The following is a 22,115-nucleotide window of genomic DNA, read 5'->3' as shown; positions in this document are numbered from 1 at the left end:
ATTTGATAAGATAATGCCTCAAATTCCACATTTAAACTTGCAATACAAAAAATGTCTTCAAGTAATTTACTGGGGAAGTGTCATGTTGAAATCTATTTGTTATTTATGTTTTTGCCTTACTCTCCTGTGGTGCCACAAAGACACAGTTAGCTTAGTTTGAATAATTACATCACGGCAGAATGCAGTAGTAGCAGTTGAAGCGTGATATCAGCCAGGCCTACTAGCCCACTGTGGCTCAGTCAGCACCGCTGAACAGGCATTAAGACTGGTAGCCTCCAGCAAGAAACCTCATCATCAGTATCTGCTTTACAAACTCTTGTTCACTGATTTAAGGATAGTTAGGGGGGAGATCACATACTTTCAGGTATATCAAAAAGCCAACAAATTGGCAAAAGAAGCAACTAAAAAAGAAATTTGCTGAATTATTATTATACTTTTAAAATCAGAGAGGAAAAAGCAGTGTGGAGAAAAACTACACCTAATTTAAAAAAAAAAAAGCATATGGAAAAACTAACTAAAATAATCAGACTGAGAATTGGCAACCATAACAAAAACAGTGCAGCATTTTTTGGTCGAAATATACAGAAGAGCAGAAAACAAGGCAAGCAGAGGCCGGTCTAAAAAGTATATAAAAGTGTGGAGACAGTGCGGAGTGAAGACAATGACTATTTGGCTTTATAAGAACTGGACATCGAGGAAGACTTTATACAGAAGGAGGCGGTAATGCAATGTTAAGAATGCAAACTGCAAAAGAACATTTTCAACACAATATTTCTGTTGATTATTATAGTAAATCTGCTCCATAGACAGTATTTAGGAACAAACTTTGTGAATTCACAATCCTGCTGGCTGCCACAGTGAGAGGACTCGCACAGACTACAGCATGGAGCACTGTGTACACTTGTGAATTATGTCATAATAGTGTTTTTCCCCCAATAAATACACTAATTAGAATAAACAACCCTCCATATATCTCAAAATATTATTTCTACACATTTGCTCTCACCAAATCTTCCAACAGAGATTACTCATCCAAATAAACTGCTGTGTCCAAGTTAAATCACAGTTCACAATATCACTTTTGACATCTCGGATGTCTTGCTCAGTGACCTGAAAACACCCTCATGTACAGATTTTAAGGACATTCACTATTTCACTCGAAGTGCACCTCTGAAGTTTCCTTTGATCTAATTCAAAGAGAGAAAAGAACTTGCCCTCGGGGGACTTACTTCCACTTTCTTCACTAATCTCGTTTGGTTGATTACACGGAAGTCAAGCATTTTGTGCAAAGTGCTCATTAGTCCTCAAGTAAACAGCACCCTCTGCTACTTTCTGTTTTCCTCTAAACAAACTGAGCCTCCAAATGTTTGGAGGACTAAAAGAACACGGAAAAAATAACCAGTTATTTCGTCTGACAAATTCAAACGTGCAGTTTAAAAGTGGTCCTGTATTCAACTTCAGCACCATGGATGTGAGAGGACATAAACAAACAATACACTCTGCAACGTCTTTTTACTCTTTATTGTTTAATTACATGACTTAATTCTGTTTCAATATAAAATACAAGATATATCTTACAAGAAATGTATCAAAATAAAAAAGTGTGCTCTTGAAATAACATAATCCAAGAGTCCTACAATGTAGCGTAACTCTTTTCACAAAAAATATTTCAGTCATGACACACCTTGATCGGGATACATATAATATATTCAATAAGTTAAGGTAAATGTCAACAAGGAACTTTTATAAGGTTGGTGATTTTGAGTTTTTATTGAATAAGGTGATACATTTAATTTGATTGATATAAAAATATTTAGTCTGATTGAGATACATTTAACAAAAAAATACAGAGACAATAAATGTTCTATTTCTAAAGGACTCCTTCCTGAGTTGTAGTAGTTTTACATTCAATTCACGTGAATTATGGACAATGCATAAATAAGAGAAAGAGAAAATAAGGAGGATACACTTGCACATGTACACACAAATTATGCAATTCATTTATAAAGACAACTGTCACGATATCTATATAGTTCAATGCTAATTTATTTTCTTGTTAAGAGTAAAATGAGAATATGGATATCACGCTAATGTCTGAAGCTGCAGTCGCTTAGCTCAGCACAAAGACAGGGAACAAAAGGAAACAGGTAGCCTGGCTCTGCCAAAGGGAACAAAATCAGCCTACCACCATCTCTAAAGCTCTCAGACGACCACGTTATATCTTGTTTGTTTAATCTGTACACAAACAGAAGTGTAAAAACGACACATTGTGGATTTACGGAAGCCGATGTGCCAGAAGAAGTGGCCTCTGCTAGTTGCCTGGCAACCTCATAATGACATCAAGACTTTGGGAAGTCACTGCTCCTGGCCAGTTTGGCATATAACCCTTGTAAACCCTTTTGGCAGAGCCAGGCTAAATGTTTGTTATGCTAAGTTTTATGCTAAGCTAAGCTATCACAGCTGCTGCTGGTACAAACATGAGAGGAAAGCAATCTTAATATATAACTTTCGGCAAGAAGACAAGTTAATTTCCCAACATATCCTTTGAAATCATTCGCAAAAGAAATATCCACAAATTATATTTAAAGGTAGAGCTGGTAATCTTAAAAAACTAGCAAAAGTTGGCTAAATTCAAAAAAATTACCCAACCGAAAACATCCAGCCGTGTCGCCAACTCTTTTCCAATGAAAGTAGGAAGCAGCATTAGTTTTAAAAGAGTCGGCATCACTGAGCGCCCTTCCTCCAAAGCCACTTCCCCAAAGTTATCATTATGGACGTAAACAATGAACATGGCTAGTGTTCGTACTCACAGCTGTCAAGCAAACAGCTTGTGGGAGACTACAGGCAGCAGGTAGACAGGCAGACAGCCAGCAGGTAGACAGGTAGACAGGCAGAGAGCCAGCATGCAGACAGGTAGAAAGGCAGGTAGCCCGTCATTACATACTGGATTTCTTTTTTTTGGTCAGATTAATTGATTGTTGTCATGTAATGACAAATTCAACAGAAATATCAAAAATGTTTTTTAAAGAAGATTACCAACCCTACCTTTTACATGAAAAAAGGTCAGCAATACAGAATGCACACCAGTTTCAAAATCTGAAGTGCTGTCAGTGTTCATTATAGGACTGCGAGGGGAAAAGGACGTGTGCTGACAGGATGCTTTGTTCTAGCTGTACAGTACAGAATTGCTCCAGTACAGTATATCATGAGGTCTGATGTTACTGGTGCAAAGTGGATCACACACATTATACTTACTTCAGTGCGGTCAAGAGATCCCCTCTGTAATGCTCCTGGATAGTGAATGACTTATTGTTGTCTAATTATGAAGTCGTTCTTTGTTTCATCACTACTGGAGCCGCATACAGCTGACTGCTGTGATGATGTGACTCATGACTCAAAGACTCCAACTATTATGATGAGTAAAAGGAGTGAACCTGCGGCCACACACATGATAAGGCCGAGTAGTTTCTGTCAAAAAGAGAAGGAAAGAGACAAATTCATTTCATATCCTCTGAACCAATAAACGGCTAAATGAGTGAATGACTTCCTGGATATCTAGATGGTTGGATGTGGTGTTTAAGGAATGGAAGTTGTGGATGGTGTGTTACCTCACGCAGTGATCACAGTAGTTTTCAAACAGGAGGTTTGGTTAGTCCAACAGACAGGCCAACAATTAGTGCAATGACAGCAAGCAGGATCAACAGAGCAAAGGCAAGGATAATGTATTTCTGTCGAGTGAAGAAGAGGGTGTTATTTGAACGTCAATTAAAAGTAGGGTATCAATAAAAAGGCTATAAACAGATTAATGCAGTAGTCTTAAGTGGTCACATGTGATATTCTGTACAATTGACATTTACTAGTTTACGATTTAGCAACACAGAATCAGAAAGGAACACATACCCTCCGGGATTTTTTCTGGTATCTCACTGCTTTTTTGGTCTCTTCCTTTGCACTACATATGTATTCGGCTGCATTGGAGACGTTCTTCTCGATGTTGTTCACCATATCGCCCTGTAAATGACAGAATCTGAATATTGTCTTGGTGGTATAAGTAAAGAAACTGGTACACCTGTGAGGTGTGAGGAAGTATCACAAAGCATAACCTATTAGACGTTGACTAACTAAAGAGTATAATTTACATGAACCTCTCCACTTAGATCTAACTGTTACCTGAGTTTCTACCAACATTGCCATGTCCATGAACATCGCATGGAGCTCTTTGATGCTCGACTCCAGACGCATGATGTCCTGATGTCGGGACTCTATCTCACTCAGGGCCTGACGTGTGATCTGGGAATCAGAAATGATCTGAGGGAGAGAAGGTAAAATAATTAATCCAAATACACCAAACAAATGCTGCCTGCTGTTTGTGTGTGTGTGTGTGTGTGTGTGTGTGTGTGTGTGTGTCCGTGCCTGGCAGCACACTCCCCCACCCCAAATGAAATGATTTACTCTTCCTCCACCACTAGATGGCCGTAATAGCTTTTAACCCTGCAACAATAGTATCCTATAATACACACCTATCATAACATACCATGCAGCTCAAAAGGCTTTACATAATAAATAAATCAATAACACAGGTATTAAAAATAGGGGAAACAAAGAGCAAAATAATATCCTAAAGAGATACTTAATATGATAATATTACTATAAAAAACAAGTATAATAAATATAAAATAAACATAAAATAATAACAATGTCTTATAGAACAGTGGAATTACATTAAAGCAACATTGTAAAAATAAGTTTAGAGTTTTTTCTGAAGAGAAGTTGCTTGTTTTAATTGTGATGGGAGTTTTTTTCTAAACCTTTGGTGAAAAAAAATCTTGAAGCGGGCAACCTTTGGCACTTTTTGGTCCTTTTTGGCACATTGAGCCAGCTAGCGCTAGACAAGAAAAGGGAATGGTTTCGAATATCCTCAGATAAGAAATCAAAGATTTTTAAAAAGTACAATCATTTTCAAATCAATCCTCAACGTGACAGGTTGCCCGTGTAATGCACTGGTGTAATATGTTTTCCCTTCCAGCCCTGCCAACGTATTAGCATCCTCAAAAGAGAGGTAGGGTCACAGTGCTGCACAGTGAAGCTTAAGAGAAAACTTACATCAGATGTGAAGATAGATGGATTTCCACTTTCTAACATGCCCTCTAGTTCTTCATTGGTGGTCAATCTTCCAGCTAAAATAATAAATAACAGACAATGATTATCCAGCAATGAACAGAACCTACCTCCTGTTTATATACGTCCAAATGTTTTGTAATGACCTTCAAATAAGACTAGATGCTAGATCTAAAGAGGGCCCTGATCAGGCCATCTTTAAGACCGTCGTTCCAAAACACACAGAAACTGGAATAGAAGCATGATGTGGAATTTGAAAAAATAATATATAATTTACAGTTCTGTGAATTGTGTCCTGAAACGGCTTCTGACAGCTTGTTTGGAGAAAATTGAGTTTTGAGGTTTAATATGACACCACCCTCATGCCATTTTATTCTTGCTCTGGACCTTAGATTCAGTATCTATCAATAACATTTTTAGGGGCAGCTGTGCTCAGTGAGTAGAGCGGGCTGTCCTTTGACCACAAGGATCAACCCCCGGCTCCTACTGTCCGCATGTCGAAGTGTTCTTGAGCGAGACACTGATGGATGGGTTAAATGCAGAGGTCAAATGTCATGTATGTACCTGTATGTATATAACACATGTAATAAAGATTACGTAGATCTAGAACGCCAGTGGACTGATCTCTCGTGATCTATTACTTATCAGATAACTAGTTGCCTATAACTTTTGGTTATGGTTTAAACAGCTGTCTTTGACTAAAAGACTATCTGACGCATCCTGTTTTAATAAGGGACTTGAGTTCATCATTCTCGTGGCATGCTTTTAAAAACATAAAAACTCAACTCTGACATTTACTAGACAAAGCTCTCTCATGCAATAATGTCGAGAATGTAAACAACAAAGGGTCTGTACAATATATACTGTTGTGTGCTTAATTCCAGGGTAATACATCTCTGTATAAAGCAAGCTGTGTGAGGAGAAGACAAATGGTGTCTCTGTTATCCAGCCTGGAGACACAGCTACAAACACAATGCTAGCTTTTCCCCAAGTAGTGATGTATGTATTATTTAATGTAACAGTAAGTTAAGACTAATGTGAAATAACACTTAGGGTTGCTATTGAAGTTAAGATGACTCTTGTGAACATGTTTTTATAATACTGACCAACAAATCTCAGTGGAACATTTAACAAAGCACTCATCAGCGGGGGTTGTAAATGTGACTCTGATTAGAAGTGTCTGAGGAACAAGGAAACCAGCAGCCCTCACAGACAAACAGCTGTTGAGACTCTATAAACCGAAAGCTTGAGCATAGCTCTTTTTCTGGATCTCTTTTTCTCCTGTTGTGCAACTCCCTGGAGAGGCCGATCTCTGTGCTTACTGTATGTCACACACCTGTTGTAATATTCACCAGAGCGCCAGAGCCAAACACAGAAAAACACCTCGCCATTACAACACATCAATACACATCGAGCAAAAAAGTATCACTTCTGAATGACGTAAATAAATAGTGTAAGTCCACGACAGCACAGACAGGTTCATGTGGCCGTGTCGAAGACAGGTGAACTACTGTTACACTGGCCGCTGAGCACTCTGCCCGTTTCCCAGGCAACACAAACACAACAAGGCGTCTCCAGTATCAGGCTCTTCCATTTGCAGTGTGGCGAACTAGAGCCGCTCATTAATGCTGGCCGCAGGGACCGTGAGAGACAGTCCCATTTTGTTCTTGTTATATTGTCTCGTGTTTTTCATGTGCACAATACAGTGCACTATATACATTTGTTTGTCACTGTAATTGTGAACAGAGATGACTGAACATGGTGGAAAATACCAAGTTAAAATTAATTAGCTTGTATGAATGCTAATACACTTTTATACTTACTTACAGAGGAGATTCTTGGATGCTTCTATTTTACCCATCCTATTAATAATGACATTTTCATTCATTCTGGTTTGTCAGTAACTAACTCTTGCCATTTATGTATTTTATGCTCATTTAAGTTCCATTAAAACTCATAAAACAATGAAAATCCAGTGTTTGGATGAGATCAATTATGACTGTTTTCTGTAGAAGAAATCTAAGAAGATCCTGCTGGTGTCTGTTAGTCCAGCAAAGCAGAGAGGAAGCCGGTGAATCCTGTCCTTACACAGCTTCAAGGTTTTATTTGTCACTCTTTTATCTCTAGATTTACAAATTGTGTCAACAAGATGTGTTAACAAAAACAGGAGTACTTCCTGTTTGTAGTGGCAATTTACATCCATTATGATTACTTCAAAGCTTCAAAGACTACTCTATAAATATAGTCCATAATTCCTGGGTTTAGGGGGTCCATGATTTTTTCACTTACTTATCTCCAGCTGTCTCTGGATCCTTCCTTTGCTTCTTTCCCGAAAGGACACTTGAGTCTCATTGTACTGGGTCATGACCTCCACAAACTTCCTGGACAGCACTGTGTACTGAGGACAAGTGAAAACACAGAGTGCATTCAGACTATTATGACTAAACAGCCCTGAAAGCAGTTCTGTACAAGATGTGGAATTAAAAGTGTGTTGTAAAGGGTAATTCTCTGCGCAGTTCAAAAGTACTTTCAAACTAAAGAAATACAATGCCAAATATGACAATTTGGGAATTTCACAGTGAATAATGTTCCGTATTTGTCTACATCGTGGATACACCTATACAAAAACATTTTCCTCCTGATGTTTGTGTACAACTGACCGATGGCTGATGATGTCACACTGATCATGTGTGAGCGGGATATCAATCTGTTTCCTCACCTGCGTTTTCTGGATCCTGATGTCAACAGAGGATCTGTTAGCTCCATCGTCTTTGGGCATACTGTGCTGCATGGCTTCAGGGAGAGAGCGTTATGACATGTTACACGGCAGCAGACAGCATCAGCGTTTGTAAGGTGAAGTCAATGAATAAGTGTGATGACAAATCACATCATAGTTCAACTCACATTTCAGTTTAGTTCGCACCACGTTGGCATTGCCTTTGATATTGTTGGTCAGTGCATCCAGTTGGTCCTTTGTGCCTTCACACCAACACAAATAGGAAACTCGTTGGTTACTTGGTTTGTTGATGAGGAAAAATAATCACTGCGCCTCTCTCACATGTAAATATTGGATTTACTGTGATTTAGTATTGTTACTTGGCAACAACCCGGTGGCAATATTGCAGAGGTCACAGAGCACAACGCTCTTTGTTTCTTTTACCCAGTGACCATTTCAGCGTCATGGATCTTAAAGCACTGTGCTGTGTTACATTAAACATAATCACGGATGATGCCATGGTTTTGTAAACTGGCTCTTTGTCAGGGTCTTGAGGCTCACACACTGAACAAAGCCAGGAACTGAGTAAACCCAGTAGTAACACTGCTCTGACTCTTATAGAGCTTTGAATCATTGGAAATACTTTAGAAATGTAAGATTACTAAGAAATAATGTACATAATACACCGGTGTCTGTAAACATCTGCAAATGGCAGCATGTTTGAACCCATGGCGGTTTAAAGGTTCCTGATAGAACAAAGCAGAGCCTGAACTACAATGGTTTGTGCATTTTGGGGGGGAAAATTAGTTGTTTCCTTCACAGGTTTCCGGCTGGGCAGCCATTTATTTACAATGAGGAGGAGAATGTAACAAAGGAAGTGAGACATTTTCACTCTGTGAAAGTCAACCTGCAGCAGAGCAGTTGTGAGTACAAATGAATGCACACATGAATCCGTGAAAACAACAAACATGTCACAATTGAAATTTGCTCTCTGCCTTTATCCAAATTATTTATAAAGACACACACACTTACTTTCATCTGGGTGGGGTGCAGACAGGAGCATGCTGTGCATCTTCCTCACCTCTTCCACTTGGTAGGAGATCTTATCGATAAGTCCTCTGACTTCTTCCACCTAAATCAATCAATAACACATTAGTGTCTTGAATCATGGCGGCTCCCAAACCTGTGCGCATCCTTGGAGTTGCAGTGAAACCCACCCTTCTGAAAAAGCTCTCCATGAAGCCATCTCTGTCCACTGCGACTGTGACATCCTCCTCTGCTCGTGATGTACCCTGAACGGGTGTACAAAGAAAAGATGTGAGTGACTTGTAGTGATGCCAGCATGTTGAACCTGTCCAGTTGAACGCATTAAAGCAAGAAAGCAGACTCACCGCAGTCAGTTCCACCAGTCGGTCCTTCATCATTCGTCCTTCTGCCCAGATAATTCTAGTAAAACACCCGCTGGGTCATCCTCTCAGCCTCCGTGTGTAGAGCAACATGGTTCCAGCTTACTGTGCACTCGGCTTCAGACTGTCGAATAACTGAAAGGAGAAACACAGGAGGCCAACGTCAGCAGCGTGATCAAGGCGGCAGAAATAGAGGAAGAGTCAACAAAAAGTTGTAATTCTAGCAAAACTAGCACAAAAAAAAAATGTCTACAAAACAGTTATAAAATAATAAAGGCGCTAAAAGTCTAAACTGACGGTGTTTCTGTTCTACTCAATATTTCTCACCTCACAAGCGTAACAGATCCACAATATCTCTCAGGGACCCGCCTCTCTCTGTCTCTCTCTCTCTCTCTCTCTCTCTCTCTCTCTCTCTCTCTCTCTCTCTCTCTCTCTCTCTCTCTCTCTCTCTCTTCCCCTCTCTCTCTCTCTCACTCTGTGTCTCGGGGGAGAATCTAGTTCCACCCTCGCTTACATTTGATCGGAGAAGTGATCCATCACGAGGAAACATATTTCCTCTATTACAAACTCCACCTAAGTACAGTCTGTTACAGTACCACTAGACAGTTATATGATATGGTATAAATAATAAGAATGAATAGATAAACATGAATCTCTTGGCAATCTAACCACACGGTGGCGCTATCTACCTTGGTATGTAAATTGGCCTTGGCAGCTTGTAACGGGACTAGAAGGGGTTCTGATGACTCCTCCACCTGTTGGTTTCCTCCTAACCATCAGTATCTCACTTGCAAAAAGTAACACAAGAAAACACCAAATGTGAGCGACTTTCTTAAGATTATTTAGTAAAATAAGTGGTTTAAAAGAAGGCAAACTAAACCCCCCAGGTCACTCATAAACATTATATTGCTATGTTGTAATAATGTGTGTTGCAGATACGATATATCTGTGCGACTCCAGTGATCTCTGGGTCTGCCAGCCCTCCGGAAAGAGCGTCCCTGTTGTTCGCATGAGTCCGGGGTGTTGTCCTGTAATTTAACCCAATATCGAAACCACAAGTCCGCATGTTAATGCGCATCTTTTATCTAAACAGCATTGTGGGTCGCATACTGCAGATCCTGATCTCATTAATTCCGTGCGCAATCTCCAATTACGCACAAGTGAAATGCCATTTACGACCAGTTCCAACGCCCCTCCTCGGAATATCCAAAAATGACATCACGCTTTGCAATTCCCACGTTCGGTCCAACAAGCCAGCACAGAGCTTCTCTGCTTCTTGCCATTTCCAGATGCAGCTACAGAAAGTCAAAGAAACAAGTAATAGTTCACTGTAGGACTCACGACGGATTACAGTTTTCTGCATGGAAGTTGGTGTTCAGATTTTTATTATGAGAAGAGAAACTTCAGAAGACTAAATTGATTCTTTTATTTTGTTCTAGTACTGTTTATTATTTATCAGTAATTTTAAGTTTGGAAACTGGACTGATCAAAAGTTTTCATCTCTTGGAATAATGAGTGACTCCACCTGGATTCATCTTTATTTGGGGATTTAACTGCTGTTTTAGAAAAGACTGTTTATGGTACATTTTGACAAAAAATATGGAATTTTCTTTTCAAATTCACCTTTTTACAGCTTTTGTCTCCTGTATTAAGGTAAGCTCATACACACATGCAACACATTTTCACTTCATCCTTTCATATTATTCACATGCCTGTTCATCTCTTGTATGGCATCGTTATACATTTTATTTCTTTACAGGTTTATGCTCAAGTGGTACAACCTGCAAAGCATCCAGGTAGTAATGCATTTTGTATGAGTGGTGGTGCGATTGCTTTCAGTTTTCTATGCTGTTTTAAATTTCCAAATTTAAATAAGATTACATTAAACATCTGTGCGATCTGAAATACAATGTGAAGTGAAAAAGTGTTTTACCGTCTGCTCACTGCCAAACCAGATAATGTTATTTATTATTATTAGTTCACTTACCTACTCATTAACCACAATAGTTTGTATAACTTTAACAGCTGTTGAATTCGTTATTATCAATCTTTTAATCCCCCTAAAATCCAAAACGGAGTGCCAGGAAAATACATTTTGAGTAATGGGACCCAGCTTGATTGGGGGGGGGGAGCCCTTTGTGGATGCTTGTTTACCCGTAAACTCTCCGTCCAGGCCTGCAGGTGTTGGCCACGGCCTCACATTATTGGCCTCTCGACGCTGTGGATGGAATTCATGAACTGTGGGACCAGATTGGAAACAGACCAGGTTATGTTAACGGAAGTAACATAAGTATGTGCATACATGCAAAGAGACGTGTACATACTCATGGGAATGCACCACTTAAATGTCTTGCTCTTTGCATGGGCTTAAGCTTCTTTTTTTTTCACCACCCACCTTCCAGTCACAGCCATTGTGCTTTTTAAATGTGCTGCTGTTTTCAGAGTGTTCATATCATAAAGTCAGATTTATTACTGAAATTGTAGAACAGAATATCTGGTGTGTGACGTAACTTATGATGTTAAATTCTGCAATGCTTTATATGCATTATCCCAATAATATGGAGGTGGTAAATGTTTGAAAAATAAGTAAAGAAATGTAGGCAATAGATCATTATTCTGCTCTTAGAGCATAGATTTTGCAGCCTTGTAGTCCCTCCATAAGTCGGTGCAAGGTTTTATGAAAATGTTAAAGTTGAAGAGGGATCAGGTATAGACTTGAGTATGATGTGGAGTCACTCTTGAGTTCAAGAAAATCCTCAAGTGAAGAGGAGAAGAGCTGAAACTCTTTGAGTGCTGCCACTGTGCAATCAGCTCAGCATCACTCTGTCTCATACCTGCACACCACGTCCCTCCTGTTGTCTTCCTCTCACTGTTCTCTTGTGTCCTGTTATGTGTCTATATAGGTGTGAATCACTGTTTCTCTCCGTTGTCTTTGTCCAGCTCTCAGAATCCACAACCACACTGTGCTCCCTTCCTCCCATAACTCTTCCTATGTGTATACCAATGACTCTGCCTACACTAACATTTCTGCAACAGTAGGTGAGGATCAATCACTTTCCGCTCACTGAAATTCATTTATGCATCACCTGTCGCTCTCTGTTGTCCTCTCTGTGTCTACATACGTTTCAGTTGTTCAGTTTGTTCGTTGAGTTTTTTGTCCATTCGGCACAAATAAAGAATTATGAGCCTTTTAAATATTTTGTATTGTTCATTAGCTTTTATTAGCATGCAAGCCACTTGTTTAATACCTTTGTATATTATTTTATGAGATACATAGAAGGCTGTAAAACTTTCATGTTCATCAGTTGCATAAGCAAAGAAATGAACTGCTAAGAACATTTGGGTACTTGGATTTGTTGAACAGAGAACTAAACATTTGGAATATTTTGGCACTTGAGTGGAAACCCTATAGACCCCCTGGCTAACAGACACTGCTCATAATCTTCAAGCGAAATGATGCCACTGATTTGTGCTTGGCTGCAGATATTGTTGAGGGAATGGTGAACAAAGGCATCTTTCTAAATGGAGATAACGGCGGTACATTTCTCCACTTTGGAAACTACCAGAACTCTTGTATTAGTGATCCTACATGGTGTGGTCCAGAGGGTGAGTGTACTGTAGTTTATGCATATGATAATTTGGCAAAACAAAAAATGACCATTTGAGTCTCTTGTATTGATGGCTGCAGGTGAGTTTTCATCTCTCTATCATTCTCCAGGGATTACCTTCTCCTTTTTTTGGAAAAACCACGAGGCAGAGTCCCGTTTTGCTGTAGCCTCTGGAGGGAAAGTTATCTCCAATGGCTTCTCTGTCTATACCAATCCCATTGGAGGATATGTTGAGTTTTACACTAGAGGCAACAACCATCGATGGAAGGCCAACATTAAAGTCCCAGGTACTGCGGATGAATTTGCCTTTGCCAGTGTTCTTTTAGTCACATTATTCCCCATCGGCACACATGAGGAATGTATTTTGGTCTCGGAAATATATATGTTTTTGTCTTCAACCATAAATTGTTATGTAATTGCGTTCATCGTTTGGTTAACTGAAACCAGACATAGCCGCAGACAGTTGATTTGGCAAGTCGAGGATACATTTCATAAATCTTTTGCTGTATCACAAAACATCCAATTATTATGGACCGTTAATGAAATGCGGTTATTTTCTTCCTAAATAGGCTACAAGATTATTTGGTGATTAAGTTAGATGAAATTTGAAACATAACAGTCAGAGTGTGACCAATACTTTGAATTGAATTCTGAAAATAAAAATTGGATTTAAATGAGATGAAACTGTTTTGACAAAATGGAGAGAAATAAACACGAGGGTTAATGTCACGTGAAACGTTTACGGACATTATTTTGTTCTCAAATGTCCTCTGTCATCTTTGTTTTTGCTGCAGTTACTCACGGTTGTGTGCTTGGGTGTCATAACTCAATTTAGATTTTAATGTTCAGTTACAGAGAATCAAACGTCATCTGGGTCTCATATGTGTGTCATGTCAAAGTGTCAGGACATCTGTCAGTTCCTAGAAAAGTGTCAGGAAAAGCTTTGGTGATAGATTCAACCTGTAGATGCACTGGGACCAAATATAGTTATAACTGAAAGCTGAGAATGTAACATTATACATCTCTCTGCATAAAAAAATCTAGAGGGTTAAAACATGTAAATGGGTCTTTGGCACACATGGTTTATATTCTAACTGCAACTCAGATGTGTTTTGCTCTGCTGGTGGAAGTGTTTTCAGATGTGTTGCCTAATGGGACTCCCCTCTTTGTCAATTTACTTCAGAGCTGCAAGGGGGAAGTAGGTTCTTTGTATTGTAAAACTGAGTGGAGAGAGCTTGCAGGAACAGAACAGACATGACCTCAAGTTTGTGTTGCTACACAGTATTTACTCTCTGTCATAACACAACAAGGAAATACAATGTTTTGAGCTGAAACTAAGAGCCCACCATTTCATGAGCTCATCAGGAAGTGAATTAACCTGACCGCCAACTATTTTGATTAGCAATTAGCAACGTTTTCAGTTAACGTTAGCTTCCTTCTCGATGAATTGTAATAACTTAGATGAATCTGCAGAACGAATGACAGACTCAGTGGTACTTTGTGTTATGTGTTATTATGTGAGCATGCTAACATTCCATACTACAATGGGGAACATTGCAAACTGTGGACTGTTAATGCTTCGTCTGGTCTTTAGATTGTTGTTTGTACTAAACAAGCAATTGTAATGTGTAACCATATAGGAAACTACAATAAACATTTTTCATGACTTTTGGACATTTTATAAAAAATAAATTATTGACGCTAATCAAGAAAATAATCTGCAGATTAATAGCCTATGTGATGAAAATGATCACAAGTAAGCACCCTAAAAGAGTTAGAGTGGTAACGGTCCATTACGTCACTATCAGCATGAACAACAAAAACAATTTCATATAAAAAGCCATATTGATAGCTGAATTAATGTATCCTGTACAGTTTTTGATCATTCTCTTTCTTTTGCTCTAATCACCCTCTCTTCCATTGACTGAACATTTGCAGTGCAATTTTACATAAATCACTACAATACTGTTTAAGTAGTCTGCTTCCTTTTTCAGGGCCTTACTGGACGCACATTCTCTTCACATGGACAAAAAAGGATGGTCTGGAGGTCTACATCAACGGGACCTTCACTGCTGGTGACACAGCTGGCAGTGTCTCAGAGACCTATGGTAACCTCTATCCTGACCTTGTCATTGGAACTGGCAACGACAGAGCATATGGTCACTATGTAACCGGCGCCTTCGACGAGTTTGTCATCTGGGAAAGGGCCCTTCCTCCTAACGAGATCTTGCTCTACTACAGTGCAGCCATAGGTAGGACACCTCGCTCTACTAGAAAGTGTTTTACTTAATTCTACGATGTGGTATATCTATTATGATGCGTCCTCCTTCTCGACGCTGCTCAGAGGAAATGGGTTATAAAGCAATTTTCTTCCTTGTCCTCACTACATTCTTGCCGAAAACATTATCATGACCTTCTGCTATAACTTGGCTCACATAGTTCTGCCTTATAAGTGTTTAGAAGAGTGCAGAGGCGTGTTGGGTCGCAGGGATCATTCTGATTTAATTTGACAGGTAGGAGGACAACAAACTCTGACTCTTCACTGTTAACCTTGTTTGGTCAGTAGAGTGCCAAACCATGTTGACATTTATGAGAACTTATAAATAAAATAATTATGCCGTGTGATAATACATATTAATACATTTCACTGTAGTCTGACATATGGTCAGAACCTTTAGGCAGAATCTTCTTTTGTTGCATGTGAAGCATACTGATTAGTGATAATTAAAGATGGTTTAAGTATGAAAACTAACACTGTGCACTATTAGAGATTCAACTGCTCACAATGTATGAAGCATAAAGATAACGCTGCCTTAATTATTTCTCTGAAGTAGTTACCAAAAGCAGTATATTCCAGAGACCATTACCAGACGCAAAGAGCCCAACTGTTATGGTTACAGAAAAATATTTTTACTTCTGCAGCGCACTCCTATAAAATGTTGCATTGAACCAAAGAAGAGCAGGAATGGTTCAGACTTATACCTCTAATGTAGGTCCATATATGGTCATTTTATGTGAGCTAGTTAGTGCGTTTTTTCTTAAACAACAACAAAAACATCAAATGTATCTGTACAGAAGCTAGTGGCTGTTGATGATCCCCGTTTTGTGGAGGTTGTAATATATCTCCTTTCATTACTGGGCATAGTTCAGCCTCATAAACTGTAAGCTGATAAAACCCAGCTGCATTACAGCAGCTTCGCACATTTAGGTTCAAACAAAGATCTGATACCAAAAATGCTTAAAAAAAGGGGATCTAAACTATAATATTTAACACAAAATATAGATGTCACCAGGGTGGTTCCTTACACCCTTACACATCGTAATAGTCCCCTTTGTTACGTCTTTTCTAGGCCAGGCCATGGTGTCTGCCACAACACCCAGAGTCTCCAAAGAAGCCACTTCAACTGCACCAACAGCTGTAAGTTTGTCAACTCTGACTTTGCAAGTTCCTTTGGTAAAGAAAAACAGATGTGATACCTACATCTAATTGCATAAACTACATGTTTGAATAATTTGTTCACAAATATAGTATCAACATAGAAATGATGTGCATAGAACAATTTGCAAACTGTTTTGGGGACATTGACAACAGTGTATTGCTTATTGAGCTGTTCTTTACTTTTGAAGTTAGAGGAGCTGAACAAAAAGGATATTGAGAGCACATGTGAACAGATCCATCCTGTTTATTAAAGGGCTTTGGAGGTAGAAAACGGATACAGAAATAAAGAAAGTGGAGACAGCTGCTAAACAGTACGCACAAAATGGCTCCCTGTAGGGCACTCTGCTGAAAAACACTGAATCATTTGTCCAAAGAGAATTTCTCAAACTCAGTCACTTAGCATCCTGTGTATTTTGGAAATGATTGCTCCGTCGGAAACCACCTCCTGATTGTATACTTAATTTGATGCCTGATGTGTTGTCTCCCCAGAGCACCCCTGAAGTGAGTCCTCCTGTCGTCAGAGGCCAGCAAGAGGAGGGCCAAAGCTTCCAGGGTGCAGAGTCCTTACCGGTGTTGGGCTTCCTTAAGGCGCTGCCCAATAGGACCATTCCTCACAACACTGCCAACAACCTCACACAGGTCTAGAGCACATTCCAACACACACACACACACACACACACACACACTGTTACACTTTCAAAACCAGTTCACACATAGACACATATGATGCAACAGTTCCGTGATGTCCATTTTCTTCCTTCCAGGCTTTTCTCAAAAGTGTGGAAGAAGTGCTCTCCTCTCCAGGGTTGCCAGAGGTAAATGAGTTCACACAGTTGTTGTGCAATGTTCAAACATGGCATAATGAAACATGCAATTTGGTGAATGCTTTAATCCAAGTCCTTGAGTTTGAAATTTTAACACTGCATATTTTGGCACAATAGGGGCCCGCAGCAATAACAGTACCTGGCAGTTTACCCACACAGGATTTTAGTATGCAGTCAACAGTGGTGAAGACAGCACTGCTGACTATAAAATGCGCGACAACACAATGCTTTGAATGTAAAGTTGGAGCCTCCTTAACTGTACACTCACCCGGCATAATCTCCAGGCTCTTATATACAAACGGAAGAACGGCATTTTGAGCAAATGTGGGGTTCCAGCACATTGAGTTCACAGAGCAAGCGTGCTTGTTTTAGTAGGAGCAATCTGAAACAGATGTTCACGTTTGAGAACGCAACAACTTGGGACATTATCTACAGTCAAACTCCTTGTGATTACCGTCTCTGATCAGATTCATGCTGAGTGTAAGAAAAATTTCTCTTTTTATCAAGATTTTAAATCTACATCATATGGCTTTGTATGCTGTGCTCATTTTTGTTGTACTAGATCTAAGTTAGTCCATATGTGCTACTTTTTCTTGGCTTAGTATTATAGCTAACTGCTAAAAAGTATCTTAGCATTAAGCAGTATCACCTAATTGTCATTTGTAGCCACGGTGGCCGCTAAATGGGACTAAGATTTACTAAATGAACATAGACACACACAGACTTGAAACTAGAGGATGAGACCATAAATTAATTTTACAATGTTTACTGAGGTAATAAATCAAGTGATAAGTAGAGTCATTTTCTGATAGACCTCTATGGAATCAGACCTTTGTTTGCAACCAGAGGAGTCGTCCCCTGCTGGTCATAAGGGAGAATAGAAGTTTACGGCACTTCTTTAAAACACTGGATTCTGCTTTTGCCATAACGCAAACCAAACCATCAGGTCGTTGTTCCTTTCTATCTGGTAATGCTGACATATTTCTCCCTGATTTGTAGCACTGGCTTTCGGGCTGAGTTTATGCAGATTTCATGATCACGATTATTTTTCTTAGACCTTGGAAAGCTCCCTCCATAGCCACAGAAGACACACTCACCATGAAAAGCAAATTTGTAAATGGAACCTGTGAAGAGAATTTAATTTTACAAACGATTATCTGAAGATGTGAAACCAGATTACCATGAAACAGCGCTGGACACTGAATGCAGCGACTATGAGTTGACTGTGAAAATGTTTCCGTGTGGTCATTGTTGAGCAGCAGTCCATCCCTGTGGTCAGCGGTCTGATCGAGACCGTGGACAGAGTGATGGAACATATGGTGACTAACCTGGAGCCCAGCCCAAACTCCCTCATCTCCCTTGGTGGAACATCTTTTATTGCAGGTCAGTATGCTGTCAGCTCCAAGGTGACTCACTGTTTGTAGTTTGTGTGTTAGGGTAGAAGGACATGAAGCGCCAAGCTGACATCATTAGTTTTCTTAATCAGAGGACACATGCGGGTCAGAAAAGCAGAGGACAAACCCCTCCACCCTCCCTATCACGGGCGTGGGTCTTCTTTATTTTGTGCATAATATTTAGTTTGCCACTAAGCTTGCTTGTGTCTTCCTCCCAACGGTGGCTTCACATCTTTTATCCACCCCTGATGAAACAGATTGGTCTTGATGCTTTCCTCTATGTCTGTTTATCGCAACAGTTTTTGCTTTCTCTAATCTCTGACCCCCCACAGACTACTCTCTGATGAAATTCCCACAGAACTACAACCTGCCACATTATCGCTTCCCCACTCAAGGCAAGAATTACATCTCAGTGCCTGGAGAGGCTTTCACCTTACAGTGTAAGTGCAACTATTACAGTAATAAAGATGTTCAGATGTCTTGAGTGATGTACAAGGTGGACATGTCATAGTCTGAGGATTCTCTGTCTAAAAAGTAGTAGCTTATACTACAACTACAGCACAGCACATTAATCATGGTCTGATTCTGCCAAGAGAAAATGGTCCAGCTTGGAGGCTCTTGTTATTTGCCAGTGATTTATTATGCTAAGATTTAAGACTGCTAAAATAGCATACAGTGTAGGACAGGCCATGAGAGCTTTTGTGTGACTTTATGGTGCGCCGTAGAAATCCAGCTATGACTTTAATGTTGGCAGTTACCCTTTTATTCAAAACAGGAAGAATGAGAGAGAGAGAGAGCACTTTCTCTCCACTTTCCTCTGTCATTAAAAAGAATGGACTTACATAGTGGAGTGAGGGAGAGCAGTAATTACGGTGGGCATTAAACCCTGCTTGTTTGAGTTTGTGTTCAGGTCAGATTCCCTTGATTCCCCTTGATCACTGCATGCACTGTGTTGCCATACAATCACTAGAATAAACTGTTTTAATAACTCATTAAAGGACTGTTATCAGACATTAAATATGTATTATTGCTTGACACAGAGCCAGAACAAAATACCTCTGAATACCTGGCTATACTTGAGGGGAGGTTTTATAACCCAATTAAGTGGAAAGCAAGCAATACATTATTATATTTTTACCTTATGCGCTCTCCTTTCTTAAGAGAGTTCTACAAGCAAACTGGCCACCTTGAGATCTCTTGGGAACTTGCTGAGGGGCTTTCTGTCGAAATAAGTTTGTGGAAGGTTTAAAACTCCCCTGCAGCATTTACACATTTGTTTGACATCAGCGAGCTTTTGTTGTGCCAGTCAGCGGGGCCTGGGTAGAGGGCCTTTGAAATTTGGAACAAAACCATTAAGGATTTCCTCCAATTTCATTGTTTATCTTGCAGTACTGATGTGGGACCGAGCTGGATGATAGGTCAGATTAGAGGAGGGGAAGACCCCCTGCTCTCCTGGTAAAGTCATGAAGAGGTTTCATAAGATTTCCCAGCATCCACGTGGTTTGCGGCCCTCTACTTTTCACCCTTGTGCGAGCATTCGGTTGTCCTATTAGCCTCTCGGTGCCAGCGTGCGGCGACAAGGCAGCACTAATTAACTTCCCTTCTTTGTGAGCATTTTAGCGGCACTGCATTACATTCCCAGACCGTCGCCCAAAGTGTTCAACTACTGTATGTTGTCTTCTTTTCTTCAGCTCAAACCACCATTGTTGGCCTCTTTTACCACAACATGCACAACTACTATAAAGAGATCAGCCCTGTCAAGAACCGGTAAGAGAAGAGGAAAACACCCAATGCGAAAAGTCAATCATACCACTTTGGATTCGGCCAGGTTTTTTTTGTTGCTGAGAAATATATTCTAAACTAAATTGTTGAAGCCATTCAACAACAAAAAAGATTTGGCTTCTCTCTTTGTACTTCCTGTGTGGTGAATCAGGTCCACTGGCACTAAGGCGCCCCTTCACAGAACGGCTGATGCCTGGGGCCAGGGCCTTATCTGCCCTCTTGCCTATCTCTCATCTCACCACTCCACCTACTGACTGATACACCCTGCTATTAGCTCTACTTATCCTCCTCAGTTACTGTCTCATCACTGGCCCAGCATCTTCCACTCGTGCTGCAGTGTTTATTTTTTTTACCAAACCTGAAATAACAGCATTCAAGCAACCGTTTTTTCCCACTTTATATTTCATAGAAGTTCAAGTACAAAATGTTAAATTTGTGACAATACATTTGGAGGTGTTTGCAACAGATCATTTTTGATATGGCTCTCCCACTAAGGGTGAGAATGTCGCCTCTGTATCACGATAGAGAGGTGATGCTTGTATAATCCCAATGTCACTTATCAGATTGCCTGAACTATTGATTCAATGCCACCGCCTGTCAGTGTGATTAATTATATAGTCAGATGATCAAAGTCCCACTTAAATGCTAGTGCTCTGGGCTGGTGTGTAACACTTATGTGTTAATGTGAGTACCAGATTAGTGTTTTGCTGACATATCTGACTGTATTTGATTATGTCTCTCTTGACCTTCCTTTGTTTGGTCTCTTTCTCTTGTATTTGTATCTGTAACACTGCCTTTCTATCTTACATTCTCCGAATCTCTTTTCATTTTTTGTCACTTAGGATTAACGCAGCAGCTGATTTTAAGGATCACAAGATCCAGGTAGCAAGCTGTCTGATCTCTCTGAAAGTGGAGCCTTCCCCGGCCCTGTCAGTGAACCTCTCTGGAGCGCCACTAATCAAGATTGTCCTCACCCACATCCTGGTAAGAATCCACCCAGATGATGCCCCAGTTTCTTCTTAGTTAACTCATGTCTTTATTTACTTTCTATGTGAGTCAGTCATACTGGGAACATTGAGTGCTTTTCCAGTTGGCTGGCGCGGTTGTTGGGTGTGGGACACCCACCTTATCAGAGGAAAGACGGCCCTGGTTTGCTTGTGGCTACAGTAGCGGGATCCCCCCCATATCAAATCTATCAGCTCTATTTTTGGCGTTCTCTTATGTAAGAAAATGAGTATCTATCACTGACCAATGCTTGTGCAGCTGGGCAACCACAAGCACAAATAATGAAGCCTATTTTGGTTTTCATTAGCCTGCCTTACGAAGCATGTGGCCTCCAGAAAGCAAGCTGATTATGTACATTTGAACTGCAGACTTAGGGCGCTTTGAATGGAACAATAACTTTCTTTTATGAACAGCATATTTTTTATTTTTGGCTATATGGCAGGAGCTGCCATTTTTCCATGGGAAATGCAGTTGAAAATTAAAAATGTGTATTGAATTAGCTTGCTTCCCTGTAAAGTCAAAAACGTGGCAGTATATTTTTTATTTTTTGCAGATCCACAGGATTTCTGAAGCCATCGTTTTCTTCTCAATGATGTGTGTTAATAGGATATTATACTTTCCTACAATAGCATTAATGAGGCAGTTGACTTAACCCCACACCAATGTGGTTATGTTTAAGTCCTACAATAATTATTCACTTTCTATTGAAGTAAATTACCAATACCTTGTTTTTCTCCCCTTACTCGTAAGAGCACAAATGAAAGCCATGCAGCTTCATGAAACCATGGTAATATTGCTTTGTTTGCCTTCATTTTCCCTCATG

General features: G+C 39.9%; 2 protein-coding genes across 2 annotated transcripts in view; one reads left to right on the top strand and one right to left on the bottom strand.

The window, feature by feature from the left end:
• Nucleotides 1-3,410: 3,410 nt before the first annotated feature.
• On the bottom strand, nt 3,411-9,618 carry stx2b (syntaxin 2b). Its single transcript, XM_034541650.1, has 12 exons — nt 9,568-9,618; nt 9,226-9,375; nt 9,052-9,126; nt 8,867-8,966; nt 8,023-8,097; nt 7,838-7,911; nt 7,408-7,516; nt 5,104-5,177; nt 4,171-4,308; nt 3,901-4,011; nt 3,609-3,728; nt 3,411-3,468 (listed from the first exon to the last, which is right to left on the bottom strand). Exons 2-11 carry the CDS (start codon nt 9,256-9,258, stop codon nt 3,633-3,635), a joined length of 885 nt encoding a protein of 294 aa, XP_034397541.1. The 5' UTR covers nt 9,259-9,375; nt 9,568-9,618; the 3' UTR covers nt 3,411-3,468; nt 3,609-3,632.
• A 900-nt stretch (nt 9,619-10,518) lies between these two features.
• adgrd1 (adhesion G protein-coupled receptor D1) overlaps nt 10,519-22,115 on the top strand; it is a 28,328-nt gene continuing 16,731 nt past the window's right edge. The window contains exons 1-13 of the mRNA XM_034540545.1: nt 10,519-10,893; nt 11,000-11,036; nt 11,414-11,530; nt 12,724-12,846; nt 12,959-13,135; nt 14,843-15,100; nt 16,199-16,266; nt 16,777-16,926; nt 17,052-17,102; nt 18,371-18,494; nt 18,838-18,945; nt 20,197-20,272; nt 21,130-21,271. Coding sequence (XP_034396436.1) covers nt 10,840-10,893; nt 11,000-11,036; nt 11,414-11,530; nt 12,724-12,846; nt 12,959-13,135; nt 14,843-15,100; nt 16,199-16,266; nt 16,777-16,926; nt 17,052-17,102; nt 18,371-18,494; nt 18,838-18,945; nt 20,197-20,272; nt 21,130-21,271 — 1,485 coding nt within the window. The 5' untranslated portion in view covers nt 10,519-10,839. The remainder of the gene's footprint in view (nt 10,894-10,999; nt 11,037-11,413; nt 11,531-12,723; nt 12,847-12,958; nt 13,136-14,842; nt 15,101-16,198; nt 16,267-16,776; nt 16,927-17,051; nt 17,103-18,370; nt 18,495-18,837; nt 18,946-20,196; nt 20,273-21,129; nt 21,272-22,115) is intronic.

The sequence above is a fragment of the Cyclopterus lumpus genome, chromosome 9 (assembly GCF_009769545.1).
Source record: "Cyclopterus lumpus isolate fCycLum1 chromosome 9, fCycLum1.pri, whole genome shotgun sequence".
Lineage (NCBI taxonomy): Eukaryota > Metazoa > Chordata > Actinopteri > Perciformes > Cyclopteridae > Cyclopterus > Cyclopterus lumpus.
This window is presented reverse-complemented; position numbering and strand designations above follow the sequence as displayed.

Bases quoted from the DNA above. Each gene is read 5' to 3' on its own strand.
- stx2b (XM_034541650.1), bottom strand. From the start codon at position 9,258: ATGATGAAGGACCGACTGGTGGAACTGACTGCG. The intron at 8,967-9,051 runs GTGGGTTTCACT...TGATTGATTTAG, and splicing joins TGGAGAGCTTTTTCAGAAGG to GTGGAAGAAGTCAGAGGACT. The intron at 3,729-3,900 runs GTATGTGTTCCT...TTCACTCGACAG, and splicing joins ACCAGAAAAAATCCCGGAGG to AAATACATTATCCTTGCCTT.